General features: G+C 39.6%; 1 protein-coding gene across 3 annotated transcripts in view; it reads left to right on the top strand.

The window, feature by feature from the left end:
• Positions 1-6,105: 6,105 nt before the first annotated feature.
• LOC143028412 (uncharacterized) overlaps positions 6,106-14,930 on the top strand; it is a 185,917-nt gene continuing 177,092 nt past the window's right edge. The window contains exons 1-2 of one of the 3 annotated variants that reach the window (XM_076190452.1): positions 6,106-6,208; positions 6,633-9,801. In XM_076190452.1, the coding sequence (XP_076046567.1) occupies positions 9,753-9,801 (49 nt within the window). In that variant the 5' untranslated portion in view covers positions 6,106-6,208; positions 6,633-9,752. Of the gene's footprint in view, positions 6,247-6,632; positions 9,802-14,930 lie in introns of all 3 variants that reach the window. The other 2 variants (XM_076190451.1, XM_076190450.1) reach the window with 2 other exon arrangements.

The following is a 14,930-nucleotide window of genomic DNA, read 5'->3' as shown; positions in this document are numbered from 1 at the left end:
TTGTGCCCAAATAAGTCTTACGAGCAATTCAGATTATCTTTACATGTAAAAGTAATTACAACAACCATAAGGACACGAAAGATGAAAGAAAGGAAAGAAATAGTTCCGAAGTTGATGTATTTGGAATAAAATAGACATAAAGTCAATAATGGTATCAAGAAAATAATAAATTAGTAAAATGAAAATAGATTTTTTCCAGTAGTGGTAATAAAAATGTAAATAATGTCCCACAAAACAACGGAACAAATGACAATAAATCCTGGAAAAATAACGGATCGAGAATATACATATATGAATATCAGTAATACAATGATATTGAATACTTCATTGATCTAATTACTTATTTATATATTATCATAGATACATACATACAAGAATTACAGTCTGGTTCCTGGAAGCTTCAGAAATTGCTCTATAAACGACAAAAAAATATTCTAAATATAGAGGGATCAAATAAGATTAAGTGCTTCACGCTATCATTGGTCTAATTGGGTTTAGAAATAAATCTGTGTTTTATTGAAAGGTCGGATGTAGCTCACGATTACCTTCACAAACACAAGGATGAGTATGTATGCTCAAATCACGGGAACAGATGTGATATTAATCCATTTCACAGTTATATCTACGTGGTGCTCTTAAGGCATCATATGATGTCATGTAATCTACATTCATTCTGTTATCGCATATATCGTTTAACACCAAAAGGGATTTTATTTGTTAGTCTTAGTTTAGTTCAACGAAAAGGTGAAACAAACATACTAAAGTACATATATATGGTAGTAAAACTAACGATCATGCCTAGAGCGCATGTTCTTCTGTGTGTGAAAAAAACAACAACAGCAAAATGAACACGAATTTTTCCTTTTGAAGAAGAAAGACAACGGTAAAAATTATTTTCACCTATTTTAGAAACATAGTATATCTTAAATATCTGGAAAAATAACGAGTAAAGATAACATTTAATCTTCGAATCTTAATACTAACCAAAGGACACAATGTATACAAGAAGCAAACAGTGACTGTTTTTCTCAGGAGTGGAAAGAGCCTATATGAAATATAAACGAGTTTACACTGGAATACAAAGACGAGGTTAGATGCATAGTATAAAGCCTGGACACTTGTCTCAAAATAGTTAATTGAGGTTAGGTGAATAGTATGAAAGCCTGGACACTTGTCTCAAAATAGTTAATTGAGGTTAGGTGAATAGTATGAAGCCCTGGGCACTTGTCTCAAGATAGTTAATTGAGGTTAGGTGAATAGTATAAAGCCTGGGTACTTGTCTCAAGATAGTTAATTGAAGTTAGGTGAATAGTATGAAGCCCTGGGCACTTGTCTCAAGATAGTTAATTGAGGTTAGGTGAATAGTATAAAGCCTGGGCACTTGTCTCAAGATAGTTAATTGAGGTTAGGTGAATAGTATAAAGCCTGGGTACTTGTCTCAAGATAGTTAATTGAAGTTAGGTGAATAGTATGAAGCCCTGGGCACTTGTCTCAAGATAGTTAATTGAGGTTAGGTGAATAGTATAAAGCCTGGGCATTTGTCTCAAGATAGTTAATTGAGGTTAGGTGAATAGTATAAAGCCCTGGGCATTTGTCTCAAGATAGTTAATTGAGGTTAGATGGATAGTATAAAGCCTGGGCACTTGTCTCAAGATAGTTAATTGAGGTTAGGTGAATAGCATAAAGCCTGGGAACTTGTCTCAAGATAGCTAATTGCTCTGGTGGCATAAGTAGGAACGTGCTGGTTTCACATTCGCTTAGTTGTGGGTTCGAATCTCGCACTCTTTTCCGTTTCCCAGCAGTGACTGTTACCTGCCCCAACAGCCAAAGCGCATGACGCAAATGTGACGGCTTCGGCCGCAACTAGGCCTTTCTGGCGTAGTCTCCTTAGCTTTTCTTAATTGCTTGATTTCGGTTGCCTAGCAACATAGACCCTAACTCAGCAATGTAAGCTAGCAACCCTCTTATGGTTCAACCAATATATCTTAATTCATGAATATACTCGTATATCTAATGTACACACACAATAGTTTTTAGAAGCTCTGCTAAGGGATTCGAACCCTGACCTGTGTGTGCATAATCACGAAGTCAAGACGCACGCACAGGTCAGGGTTCGAATCCCTAGGCAGAGCTTTTAGAAAGGTTCCATCTGTCTTAAAACATACACACACAATAGTACTTTTATGTAATGTTTTAGTTATATTTTGTGTACATATGGCAATTTTACAAACTTCCCATTCTTAGCCAGAGTACACACACAATAGTACTTTTATGTAATGTTTTAGTTATGTTTTGTGTACATATGCCAATTCTATAAACTCTTCATTCTGAACCAGGATAGCAAAGTTTTTGTTTCAAAATTGTAAGAAGGAGCTTTGGTACGAATCTCAAGGGCACTAAGCATTGTGGACCAAAAACAGGTCACGTAGATAGCTTAAGCTGTTGCCTCGAGACTTTTCATGCTCTCCTTCCCATTGTTCTTCACTTTTCTGTTATACGTACTTTCTAGACCAAGGATAAGATTTATCTATCTTAAATATACTTTTATTCACATTATTACTCATATTGGTGTGTGTATTATTTCAGTGATATTATGATCCATAAAATATGACTAATAACCATAAACATCATGGCTTAACGGTATATTTTTTAGACATTGTGATTATCAACAACCACAGGGTACCTATGTACGAGTATAGGTAAGCTACCCTATATATTAGCCTGTGAATAACAGTAACCCCAGAACTGAGCTTGTAAATATAAATCACCCCAACAATGTAGGCTAGGCTAGGTTAAGTTAGGTTAGTCTACGTTAGGTTAGATTAGGTTATGATAAATTAGGTTATGTTATGTTAGGTTAGGATATGTTAGGTTATAGATCAACTGTACACTTCATCACTAACGCTCGCTGATCGGTGGGGTCCGGGGTGCTCCACTGCTCGGCGCCGTCACTCAGACACATGCCGTCACTCAAGCCATGGTGACTTTTTTCATTACCTAATCTAATTTAACATAACATAATCTAACCTAATCTAGCCAAAGTTAACCTAACCTAACCTAACCTAATCTAACCTAACCTAATCTAACCTAACCTAACCTAACCTAACCTAACTTAACCTAACCTAACCTAACCTAACCTAACCTAACCTAACCTAACCTAACCTAACCTAACCTAACCTAACCTAACCTAACCTAACCTAACCTAACCTAACCTAACCTAACCTAATCTAACCTAACCTAATCTCACTTAACCTAACCTAACCTATCTTAACCTAACCTAATCTAACCTAACCTAACCTAATCTAAACTAACCTAGCCTAACCTAACCTAACCTAACCTAACCTAACCTAACCTAACCTAACCTAATCTAACTTAACCTAACCTAACTTAATCTAACCTAACCTAACCTAACCTAACCTAACCTAGCCAAACTTAACCTAACCTAACTAAACCTAACCTAACCTAGCAAAACTTAACCTAACTTAACCTAACTTATCCTAACCTAACCTAACCTAAGCTAAGCTAAGCTAAGCTAAGCTAAGCTAAGCTAACCTAATCTAACCTAACCTAACCTAACCTAACCTAACTTAACCTAACCTAACCTATCCTAACCTAACCTAATCTATATATGTGTGGACAGTATGTAACCTAACCTAATTTTCTAACCTAACCTAACCTAACCTAACCTAACCTAACCTAACCTAATATGGAGACCTAACCTAACCTAACATTAGACTGTTATATATACTTTAAGAAATGTTTCAAAACATTTCTTTCTATTGTCTCCATTACTTTTCCTATGATTGTGGTCACCCACTATTGGTTTTCAGTTATGTGGATTCTACTTTTCATTCGTTTTTTTAATAAAGAAATAATATTTGGTAATCCCCTTTCTCTTGGTACATTCTTTGTTGTGACAGTGTTTTTCAAAACAATTTCTATTGGAATTGCTATTATTGTTTTTTTTTTAATTCTTTCAAAATTCGGGCATGTGAGTGTAGGGTGGATATGTAAATTTATGTGTGCGTGTGTGTGTGTGTGTGTGTGTGTGAGCGTGTGCGTGTGTGTGTTATTCACCATGGTCTTGGATCACGTGTTGGATTCGTGATCGACAGTTATTTCCCTCCTGGGATAGAGCTCAGAGCTCATATATGACCAATCTATGGGTAATGCTGTGACCTTACACGCACACATACACCCACCCACCCACCCACCCACACACACACACACACACACACACACACACACACACACACACACACACACACACACACACACACACACACACACACACACACACACACACACACACACACACATACACACACACACACACACGCACACATACAAACACACCCACCCACCCACCCACCCACACACACACACACACACACACACACACACACACACACACACACACACACACACACACACACACACACACACACACACACACACACACACACACACACACACACACACACACACACACACACACACATATGACCAAAATGATACATGGACTCAGAAATTTGCCTTATGAAGAGAGACTTAGTCACCTTGACTTACACTCTCTGGAAAGACGAAGAGTGCGGGGTGATCTAATAGAGGTGTTCAAGTGGATCAAAGGCTTTAACAAAGGTGATGCAAACAAGGTCATCATATTAAAACAACAGGGTAGGACTCGCAGAAATGGTTATAAACTAGACAAATTTAGATTTAAAAAGGAAATAGGCAAGAATTGGTTTACTAATAGGGTGGTCGACGAATGGAATAAACTTAGTAACCATGTAGTAAGCGCTGAAACTATCAGTTGTTTTAAGAAACGATTAGACAACTTTATGCATAGGGATGACTGGTGGTGATGGATATGGAGTTGCCTAGTGTAGGCTTTATGGTCTCTTGTAGTCTCCTTCATTCTTATGTTCTTATATTTAAATATATATATATATATATATATATATATACATATATATATATATATTTATAGATATTTATATATATATATATATATATATATATATATATATATAATACATATATGTGTTTGTGTGTGTGTGTGTGTGTGTGTGTGTATGTATGTATGTATGTATGTATGTATGTATGTATGTGTGTGTATGTATGTATGTAACCATGTAGTAAGCGCTGAAACTATCAGTTGTTTTAAGAAACGATTAGACAACTTTATGGATGGGGATGACAGGTGGTGATGGATATGGAGCTGCCTATTGTAGGCCTTATGGTCTCTTGTAGTCTCCTTCATTCTTATGTTCTTATATTTAAATATATGTATATATATATATATATACATATATATATATATGTATATATAATACATATATGTGTTTGTGTGTGTGTGTGTGTTTGTGTGTGTGTGTTTATATATGTGTGTGTTTATGTGTACGTATGTATGTATGTATATATGTATGTATGTATGCATGTATGTATGTATGTATGTATGTATGTATGTATGTATGTATGTATGTATGTATGTATGTATGTATGTATGTATGTGTGTGTGTATGTGTGTGTATGTGTGTGTGTTTATATATGTGTGTGTATGTATGTATGTATGTATGTGTGTGTGTGCGTATGTGTATGTGTTTGTGTGTATGTGTTTATATATGTCTGTGTGTTTATGTGTGTGCATGTATGAATGTATGTATGTGTGTGTGTATGTGTGTGTGTGTGTGTGTGTGTGTGTGTGTGTGTGTGTGTGTGTGTGTGCGTGTGTGTATGTGTGTGTGTGTTTGCTTATGTCTCTAGCCAATTAGCATATCAACAAATCCACTGATCATACATATACACACGAAACATCCTCCGAAGGTATAACGTCAGACAAAAAAAGAAACCTTGAAACTCAGAGATAAAATCATCTATTTCCACGGAACACGTCCATGTCAACCCCTTCCCCTCGCCCAGAGAGCATAAACCCATCTCGTCTTTGAACACTAAATCATAGCCAGGTTTCTAATGAAATCATGTGTAAGAATATTATGTGCGCATCACGTCGCCCTGTTCCACGCGCCGCTCCTAACTGCTTCCCAGCGCCAGGAGCCATATACGTTGAACCCGGTGCCTGCGATGTCTAGTTCCCGCCCAACTCTCGGCTAAGGCGCGTGGGAGCTCTCCACACTGGCCAGTCAATCTCAGTGGGCTGGCTGGTTGCCTGCCTGGTGGGGGTAGCTGACCACTCGTCGTCTGAACAGTTCGTGGTTACAGAAAGCTTCCTGGCGTGTGAGCTTAGTGAGAAAAAGGGGGAGGGGGAGTTTGGTTATGATGTTTTGTTAGAATTAAGAACCCCGAGATATAACCTGTTGTTCCCCCCACAAACACACTCCTCTGTAGGTTTTCTTCGTGAGGGTGGAGTGATGGTGGAGGGAAATATGTGAAGGTGATTGAATAAGAAAATAATAAGAGGAAATCCATAACATGGACTGAAGCCGGAAGGTTATGGAACTAAGGGGATAAAACGAAAGGAACAGGTTTTTTATAGAATTGTGACGAAACGGCTGTAATATTGCAGCTGCTGTGGGATTGTTGTGGTTGTGTTGGGAAACGCTGTGGCCACATCTACTGAAATTACTAATACTACATTTACTATTCATGTTAATAATTTCTCGGAAACTCAGGTATGTGAAACAGACAGGAATATATTTTATCATACTCATTTATTGAAAGAAAAGAGTCTTAGACATCACTTCACTGATCAAAAAGAAAACATTCAAATAAGGAATTTTTCTAGCCTAACGCACATAAACTTTGTAGAAATATACCACGTAAATGGAAGTGACTTGAGAACGGAAATCAAATGGGGAGAAAGATTCCAGAGATGTAAAGAGACATTTGAGGGAGCATTGTCGTGTTGAGGTTCAAATTGAGCTCCTTTTACCGGTTGCCCGCGTGACTTCGACTCGCCACGTGGATACAACACCTAAGAGGTGACAGACGACTTTACGGAGTCCTAAGAACTAGTTTTGTTTTCATTTTCATCAAGAAAAAAACAACTTAAGAATATAAGCATATGTACTCTTCTTGATACAAAATAGAAACATAATCTGTATTCATATCATGAAATTATATCTATAAAGTGAGAATTGAACTGTGATGAGTAGTGTTGTGAAGACGAACATAAGGTGAATATAAATTATATACTTAAAAACATTTGTACGTGATTAAATGCAATGTCATTGGCCATCAATTAAAAAAAATGTAACCCGATGGTTGTACTGCATGTCTATGAAATGTCACTAATTGACAATAAATGCATATACAACTGAAAAATCAGGAAAAACACATAGTTAATAGCGCATGTCTCTTAATACATATCCTATAACTACCAAGGAGTTGTTTATGAACAATGGCAGGCTTGGTGCTAGATAGTCTAGTTCTAGAGACATTTAGAAAAGAACTTTAGTTATGAGGCCGAAAGTTAAGATTACTGCTTTGGTAAAGGTTTTCTGATATTAATATAAATATAGATAAGTTATGCACATTAAGCTAAAGTTTATACGCATTTTAAGTTACTGCACAGAAATCTATAGAAGCACAAAATAATCATTATCTACGCTTGCAGTATGTGATAATTCATTACCGGACCATATTCGGGTTTAGCGTACATGAAAAGAAATTGAGGCTCTCTTTTGAAAGGATTTTTTTTTAGATAAAAAAAAACGCTTTACTGGTGATGATAAAAAAGAGCAAAGTAGCCGCTGTACAATAACGAAAAGTCGAGGCAAACACCGCACAAGTAGACACACCCGAACAAACATAATGTCGGTTTCATTGTTGACCGACTCATTCCGACTTGAACGCATGAAGGTATATCCATTTCCATCTAAGAGCTGGCAACGCTAATTACCCGTCTGTTCAACGCGAAAGGAAATAAACGACTGTAACGTTAACGTGAGAAAAGAATAGAGACTAAAGATCATTTGGTATAAAAAAAAAAGTGTAACAAATGGGCAACTATCTACCGGCTTGAGAACGGAGAGCCCATTTTCTCTTAAATTTGACCAATCCGAGCGATAGAGCAAATAAAAGAAGATAAAAAAGAAAAAATAGTACCGACTAGAAAAGTTCCACTTTAAGACGATTTTAGTTTAAGATCCCGTTGATGGGAAGGAAAGAGAGAGAAAGAGAGAAAGAGAGAGAGATAGAGAGCAAGGCGTAGGAAATACAGTTCGTTGAATGAAGTCATAAAAACAAATAATGATGGAAAAATTGGATACGGCCAAAATCATTAGAAATGGTTGCAGGAACGACGTAGCCTTCTTCGGAAATCCCAAATACGTTCTTACTGATGTGTTTGCAAAAGTGGCACAACGGAGTGAAAAATAAAGGCGAAGCTATATTAGCGAGAAGGAAAAAAAGCCGGCTGGACCACTTGCACCGCCCAAAAGAGCATCCGATTAAAGAAAAGGACAGCAAATCGGAGGGAAAGAACAACGACAGTAGGCGAACGAAGTTAAAGAAAAGAGTAAAAAATTGTGCTGTACGGAGGGACAAAACAACGAAAGTAGGCGAACGAAGTTAAAGAAAAGGGTAAAAACTTGTGCTGAGCGGAACGAGAGGAAGGAGAGATAAGAAGAACAGAACATCAACATATCAATCCTACAAACGAAAAGGATCTCCTCAGGGCTTTGGAGTTCGCCAACCAGAGATTCCCAAAACAAGAAGAATTGCTTTGGTTCTCGGTTCGCTCTTGTCTGATACATAATGAATATATGTGCATAAGTATATGTAGCACACATACATATATACTTTACTCACTCTCGCGAACGTACGATATGTTCTAGATATATGTCTAGATCATTGATCTCGCATATTTTTTGAGTTTGGATGAAAGAAGTGTATTTGTGGAGAAAACAAGTGGAGGTTTATAAACCTTCCTGTCACTCATCGTTCACAGGGAAACTTCGGCCACAAGAAAAAACACCAACGACCTCTGACGTCCTCCATCTGGGGGAAAGAAGTCAACCACACCAAACCCAAGGAAACACTAAACATTCCTAGTGTGTTGCACATTCCAATTGTTACGTGTGCTTGTGTGTGTGGGTGTACAAATACCAGAGACAGCAATTACTTACTACACACACGTTCCAGCCTTCCCTGTAGCACTTTAGATTTGGTTATAAAGAAGAGACTCAGGAAAGAATACGATTGATTGGCGATTACGAAAACTACTTCGGCGACGTATTTTCTGGAAACGTGAAAGGAAATCAGATTATCCATTAATACTTCACTTATCACCAACAAAAGGAAAGAAAGTTAAGGACGGGGGAATATTTATTGCTTAGATCTTGAAATTCCTTCGCCTTCGTCTTTTCTCTCGAATTGTTACCTATAAAAAGGAAATATAAGAGAGGAAATAGTTGGAAATTAGATCCACACAGACCTTTTTGCCTTTTGGAAAGAGAAACTGATTTAATATTACCGACTAATGCATAGAACCGAGAGAAATATTTGTATATGATCGTTTAAAGTAGTCTTCCCATGTAACGTCTAATTGCCTGAGACGATAAGGATAGATTGAGTGGACATAAGGAAGAATTTTTGGGTCACAAGAGTCGATACGTTTATTGTTATTCCTGCCGAACGCAACATCCATGAATAGAAACGTCAGTAACAGCAGAAGCAGCAGACGTAGCAGAAACAGCAGTAGCCTCAGCAGGCGCTGGGAAGTCGCCTGAGGGGATTCATAGTCCCTTCATCTATTCTTGGGATCTCGTTGGTCTCTCTCTAAGAACACAATGGATCGAAGACTCTTGATCGTCGTCAGTCTCTTCCACTGGGTTACAGGTAGGTTAACATCTATTTCGTTTTGGGTTTTGGGGTTCATTTTAAGGCTCAAAGGGTTAGGTTAGGTTAGGTTAGGTTAGGTTAGGAACCTAACCTAACCTAACCTCAGTCAAGAGGTTTTCGAACCCCGCCAAGGCATCAGTTTCGTTTTGGGTTTTGGGGTTCATTTTAGGTTCAAAGGGTTAGGTTAGGTTAGGTTAGGTTAGGAACCTAGCCTAACCCAACCTCAGTCAAGATGTTTTCGAACCCCGCCAAGGCATCAGTTTGGTTTTGTGTTTGGGGTTCATTTTAGGCTCAAATGGTTAGGTTAGGTTAGGTTAGGTTACGTTAGGTTAGGAACCTAACCTAACCTAACCTCAGTCAAGAGGTTTTCGAACCCCGCGAAGGAGGCAGCCAGGGAGGCAGTCAACCGGGCAGGCAAGCAAGCATTCACCGAGATATAGTGTGATTCCATTAATGCTGAGATTTATGGGAACCGGAAAGTTCTGAAAGGATTTGAGATTTTGTTTCGTTGATCAGAAAGAACCTTATAAGAGAAATACGATACCGAGAGACGCCGAAATAGTCATGATATGCAAATGAATATTACAAAAACACCCACCCAACCCACTCACGCCCTCACCCACGCCCTCACCCACCAAATCACCCACGTATACGTGTGCACGTCTATACACAAGCAGACAACACACACACACACACACACACACACACACACACACACACACACACACACACACACACACACACACACACACACACACACACACACACACACACACACACACACACAAACATTCTTGCGCTTGCCGTACTGGTGTAGTGGTACCGGTTTGGCTTGGTAAATAAGCGTACCTGAGTTCGATCTCCGTCCAGGGTTGAAGAAAACATCACAGCACTGGAAGATTGCATTCCGCTCTCAAGGGAAAGGATATTTGTGTGTGTGTGTGTGTGTGTGTGTGTGTGCATGTAAAGCCACAGCATTACCCGTAGTAGACAAGGCAATATATGGGATTTGAGCTCTCAACCATGAAGGTAATAACTGTCAATAACGAGTTTTGTACATGGACTATCGTGTGCGTATGTAAATTACACACACACACACACACACACACACACACACACACACACACACACACACACACACACACACACACACACACACACACACACACACACACACACACACACACACACACACACACACACACACACACACACACACACACACACACACACACACCTCGTGGTGCTGTGGTTAGAGTTCTCGCCTGCCACTACGACGGTCCGGGTTCGACTCCCGCCCAGAGCCGAAATAATTTCAGTATCGCTTTGCTGCGGGGTGTTACTCAAACTCTCGTGGGCGGGGAGTTGGGGTCACAGGATTACCCATTGATCGGTCATACGAGCACTGAGCTCTCATCCAAGAGGGTAATAACTGTCGATCACGGATCCAACACGTGATCCAAGACCATGGTGAATCACACACACACACACACAGACACACAGACACACACACACACACACACACACACACACACACACACACACACACACACACACACACACACACACACACACACACACACACACACACACACACACACACACACACAAACACACAAACACACACACAAACACACAAACACACAAACACACACAACTTCTAACCCACTGGGGTTGGGGTACCTCCATGTAGTGTGTGTGTGTGTGTGTGTGTGTGTGTGTGTGTGTTTGAGAAAAGAAGAGATGACGTACTCGGATTGGTACAGATGAAATTTAAAGAGAACAGCAGAAACTAGGAATAGCGAAGGTGATGAAGTGGTTCAGTATTCTTCCATGAGCGAACACTTGTCTGTGATCATAGAAGAATGCTACGGGAATTTATTCCGTAAAGTCCTTAGGTCATATTGACTCCTTCTATCCCACACCATCCAACATCCATTTCTTGTCCCTGTTGTTTCAACTCGTTCTGAAAGAAGGGCTATCCTTGTCCCCCATCCCCAAAACTCCACGGGTCAAAAACAATGCAGAAAGGTACAGTTCCTCCACAGCATTCCCTAGCAGCCGAAGCTGGTCTAACACCACCTATTCATTGTATCGTTTCCCTCCCTTTTCATCCACTTAAGAATATATAGCAGACAAGAAGAAGAAATTCCTTCGTTTCGCGTCAGTTTACTTTCCATTCACAACCGCTTTCCATTCACACATATCTCTTGACCTCTCTCTTCCCTGCTCTACGGACAATCCCCTTGTATCCAAGCCCCCCACTTACCTTAGCCATCTCTCCCCTATCACTCTTTCTTTTCATACGGACAACCCTCCTCTCCATATTCTTTAGTCAACTCTCCCTGATAGCTCTTTCCACAACCCCTGTCCACTCACACATATCTCTTGACCTCTCTCTTCCCTGCTCTACAGGCATTCCCCTTGTATCCAAACCCCCCGTTTACCCTAGCCATCTCGCCCGCTCTCACTCGTTCTTTTCATATGACCAAACACCCCCACTATTCTTTAGTCAACTCTTTAGTCAACTCTTCCTGGTAGTTCTTTCTATCCCAACTCCCCGTCTTACCTCCTCATGTCCCTCTATCCATTTTTGCAACTCCGACCACGACTCTTAAGTACTTCACCTCAATCACATTTCAACTCTTCTTTTCCGTCTTCCTTAAATTCTAAATTTCAGTCCCATGTAGTGTCATAAGTACAATCTCCGCCTTGAGTTTATCTTAGATACTTAGTTCTTATGACACTTGTTATTCTACCCAGACACTCACTTGATTTTTTTTTCTTTACTATATAATCTACATTCACCTCCACTTTTCCATTCCCTACTACATGTGATCCTATATACTTATAAAGAAACTACTTCCTCTATCCTCATTCTTTTAAGAATCTCTTTAACATACTGCTACTCCCTCCGCTTGTACATCACATCACCTTATCACATTTATTTTTAGCTTTCTTCACATATTCTCCCAAACATCGCCCCTAGCTGCCTTAGACCCTCCTTTGACCCAACCACAAGCTCAGTGTTGTCAGCAAACAACTACCTAACCCAGCGTTTCTCAACCAGGATTCCCCGCAACCCTAAGGTTCCACAAAAGGTCCCTAAGGGTTCCGCGAGAACAAGTGAGATAAGCTAATGAACTTTTGATTTTGATTTAATTTCATATACGCAATATAATTAAACACTCACGACATATTCTTGGTTATTGTAATAATGTAATATAGACATCATCTATCTAACCTATTATTACGATGAAAATAAAATGAGAAAGATATTATATAGGTGTTTTTTTTGTGTAGGGGTTCCTTGAGACATGCAATTTATTCTTAAGGTTACGCAAGGGTAAAAAGGTTGAGAAACGCTGACCTAACCTCTAACCTCCCTCCACTTTTAAAACCATCTTAAAACTCCTTGTCATCATCCGGTCTTTTGCCTCGTATAGTCTTAAGACTACGATACCTAAGGAGTCCGGGCACTTATTTCTGTTTATATAGTCATACAGAGATGTAATACACTGAATCTCAGTAATTCAGTTCAACGCATCTATCCGTTTACCCACTCATTCTAGAAATTACATAAACAAACCCCTCCAGCTAGGAATGACTTTGGCCGGGGATAGCCCCTTCTAGGGATAGATCTGGTCAGGAATAAATCTACTCGTGAGAGATTCTACCCGAGAAGTTCTTCGGCAGGGAGATCTCTGGCCGGGAATGGTTCTAGCATGAAAGGGCTCTGGCCGGGAATGGCTCTAGAGTAAAAGGGCTATGGCCGGGAATGGCTCTAGCGTAAAAGGGATCTAGCCGGGAAGGGCTGTAGCGTAAAAGGGCTCTGGCCGGGAATGGCTCTAGCGTAAAAGGGCTCTGGCCGGGAAGGGCTCTAGCGTAAAAGGTCTCTGGCCGGGAATAGCACTAGCATAAAAGGGCTCTGGCCGGGAATAGCACTAGCGTGAAAGGGCTCTGGCCGGGAATGGTTCTAGCGTAAAAGGTATCTGGCCGGGAACGAGTATAGCCATTAGGACTGTAGCCGAGTCCAAAATGTCCGAGGCCGAGTCCGTGCCCGAGTCCCCCACTGTGTGTGAACAAACCCAAGTCCGATTCGACACCGAGTTCGAATTTGGACTCCCGAGTCCAAATTTGGAGTCCCGAGTCCGATTTTGAACTCCCGAGTCCGCGCGTTTAACCTTCGGATTTAATGTGTAGATATGTGTCCAAAGCAGCACTTTATGTTCCAAATCCTGGTTATAGATTTTTATTGGGCACATAAGCGATCAAAGGGTCACTAATATGAAGACGTTTAATTCAATTAACTGGATAGATTTATGCAACTGATATCACAGAAATTAATTTCATACGAGCGCTTAGGTGATTACAGTGAACAAATTATTGTTTGTGCTTTCTTCATCCAAGTAACCAAAAGATCATGCATAACATAGCTAACTACATTTTATATTAATGGTAGATAAGCTGTTACTTTATCTTTTATGATAACTATACAATATAAAAAAAGAGAAAATACAAATAAGAGTTGAAAACAATGGAAGCTGGAAGACACCTGGATTAGATATATGTCTGACACAGGTCAGAGTGATAATAATGGAGTGACTGATGAGATTGTTCAATGTATGCTAACGGGAGGAAGTACCCAAGTGAATAGACGAATGTACATATAGTTCCGCTTTTCAAAAGGGAACGAGAGGATGAATGCAGTAATCTTAGAGAGATGAGTCAGTCGAGTTTGATTCATGAGGTGCATAGTTGTGTGTTAATTGAGGGGTTTAGGAGGAGAACAAAAGGAATGATTAGGGAAGGGAAATGTAATTCAGGAAAGTGGACAAGTAGATTAATCTTTTTATGAAAAGACAGGCATGTGAGATGTATTTGGCAAAAGGCAAGATTGTCTTTTGGGGCTTTGCAAAATGTATCTTAGCTGTATGGAACAGAATGAAGTCTGTTGAAGGTGATCAGTACTTTTAACACAAGTAGTAGGACATGTGTGAGAGTAAAGATTGGAAAGAATTATTAGTTTGAGGAAAATGTGGGGGATGCGACAAGGTTACATTGTTTCCTTGTTTATTCAACATGTAAGTGAATAGGGTGGCAACAGAACAAGGATGTTCTACAGA

Source organism: Oratosquilla oratoria, chromosome 9 (assembly GCF_046742065.1).
Source record: "Oratosquilla oratoria isolate Oo_2021 chromosome 9, ASM4674206v1, whole genome shotgun sequence".
NCBI lineage: Eukaryota > Metazoa > Arthropoda > Malacostraca > Stomatopoda > Squillidae > Oratosquilla > Oratosquilla oratoria.
The sequence above is the reverse complement of the archived record's forward strand: the minus strand, read 5'-3'. Positions and strand labels throughout refer to the sequence as shown.